This window comes from Camelus ferus, chromosome 22 (genome assembly GCF_009834535.1).
Source record: "Camelus ferus isolate YT-003-E chromosome 22, BCGSAC_Cfer_1.0, whole genome shotgun sequence".
In the NCBI taxonomy this organism is placed as follows: domain Eukaryota; kingdom Metazoa; phylum Chordata; class Mammalia; order Artiodactyla; family Camelidae; genus Camelus; species Camelus ferus.
In genome coordinates this window covers 23,261,730-23,263,708 of record NC_045717.1, presented here as the reverse complement: position 1 = coordinate 23,263,708, position 1,979 = coordinate 23,261,730, and the positions used below count along the sequence as shown (strand labels likewise).

The following is a 1,979-nucleotide window of genomic DNA, read 5'->3' as shown; positions in this document are numbered from 1 at the left end:
GGCTGTAGGCGCACAGGGTGAAGGGCCTTCTCGGGTGGACGCCAGCCCCCTAACACTGGCCTCTGGAAAGGCACAGCAGGCTGTGTTGCCATGATGGTTCCGGACTGCGGAATCCACAGTGACGTCTTAAGGGCTGGCCACAGGCAGGAGTGTTCTGGACATCCAGGGTGGAGACTGCTGCCCCCCTGTGGCTAGAGCTGGGGCAGGGAGGGCTGTTTGTGACCAAAACTGAAGGAAAGAAACCAGAGACAGGAGTAGGCCATGTCTTGCTGATGACAGAGAAGGGTGAAAATGTGTTGTGGGTGGAAGGCAGGGGCTGGGTGCCCAGACATTTCAGCTTCTACCAGGGATGAATCTCTGCACGTGGGTGGGGGATGGGCACAGAAAGTGCTGAAAAACTATTCTTTACTAACATGGCCAGCAGGATCCATGTGATCTGCCCCTCCCCACCTGTCTTGTTTCATCTCCTTCTGCGCCCCCGCCCCCTTTTCCTTATCTTCCAGCCCCGGCAGCCTACATCACGTTTCTTCCTTCTCAGATGCTTCTCCCTCTCTTCTTAGACTGGTCAACTCCTACCCATTGTTCAGAGACGCCCTCCCTGACCACCTGGTGACTAGGTGGGAGCCCTGTGCCTCCACACTGCTGGACACTCCCTGCCCTCTACTCGGCTGTGACTTTGTTTATATGAACATCTGTCTGTCCAGTGCTGGGAGACCAAGTGCCCCTTGGACAAGTGAGAACATCAGTGAAAGTACTTGGGACACCACATCCCCGCTCCCAGATACTGAGTTCAGTGAAGGAGAGACTTCATCCTGTAGAAATGAAAGCCAGAGGCTGGGGGCTCCTTGGGCCCTGGCTGGGGTTGGTAGGGCTCCCAGAGAGGCCAGTTTGAGGGTGGGGCTGGCTGTTCAGGGATGACCAAGGGTGTCTGAAACTGTGCTGGGATCCTTGAGGTCCAGTCAGGACCGTTTTTTGGGAGGGAAAGGAACACTGTCCCTGTGGCTGGATGCTGGGCTGGGGGTACCTGTGTGTGCAGGTGGTCACCTGTTGTCAGAGGCACCTGAGCCGGGGGCAGAGGCGGGGCGGTGTCCAGAGGAGGGGCAGTGGGATTGAGCTGCCTGCTTGCTGGGGGGTCTGCTGCTGTCCTCTGCCCTGTGGGCCAGTACATCTGTCTGTCCACCTGTCCTTGAGTCCTTTTCTGTGTCTCCCTGTTGGTCTCTACCTTTCTTCTCAGTGACCCCGTCTTTCTCTATCCCTCCTGCCTCTCCCCCCGCCCCCACTCTCCCGTGACTTTCTCTGCCCCCTCAGTGCCGCACCCCCACCTCGGTGCCCCTCCTCCCCCTCCCCACCTACCTGGGGTCTCGGCCTGTCCGCAGGTCACCGCTACTGGACAAGGCGTGACGGCGAGGTGCGCCTGCGGCAGGAGGCCTCCCCCACTAGAGAGGCGCCCAACACTTCCCTGCACGAGACGATCTGGGACACGGTCATCAGGTACGGCAACTACAACGCGCTCGGCTCCCAGCACAGGAACGGCCGGCACCTGCTCACTCACACGGAGTACTCGCACCGACGTGCCGCCAAGGCCTTCCTCAAGGTACGGCGTGCCTCCTGAGCCTGCGCACCGGCCCCTTCCCCTCCGCGCCTGCGCACTGGCCCTTGCCCCTCCTGCGCCTGCGCTTCACACCCCGTCACGCCACTCTTCCCCTGCTGCGCCTGCGCTGTTTCCTCCTTCCTGCACGGGGCCCACGTTGCCTTTGCATCGTAGTTTGGCGGGTTTCTTCGAGGCAGCCTGAGTTCGCGGATTCAAATCTCACCTCGACCTTACCCGCGTGTTTTTGCTCAGATTCCTTAGCCTCATTCATCAAGATGTATACATTAAATGCGTGAGATTTTTTGTAAAAAAAAAAAGATTGGCTTGACTGTGCCTCAGTTTCCCCATCTTTAAAATGGGGGGGTGTACAGATAGATATACATTACTA

At 58.5% G+C, this 1,979-nt stretch overlaps 1 protein-coding gene across 1 annotated transcript; it reads left to right on the top strand.

Moving 5' to 3' along the window:
* The first annotated feature begins 671 nt into the window (after positions 1–671).
* On the top strand, positions 672–1,681 carry LOC116659050 (long-chain-fatty-acid--CoA ligase ACSBG2-like). The gene is made up of 2 exons (XM_032465779.1): positions 672–733; positions 1,377–1,681. Exons 1-2 carry the CDS (start codon positions 685–687, stop codon positions 1,610–1,612), a joined length of 285 nt encoding a protein of 94 aa, XP_032321670.1. The 5' UTR covers positions 672–684; the 3' UTR covers positions 1,613–1,681.
* Positions 1,682–1,979: the final 298 nt, after the last annotated feature.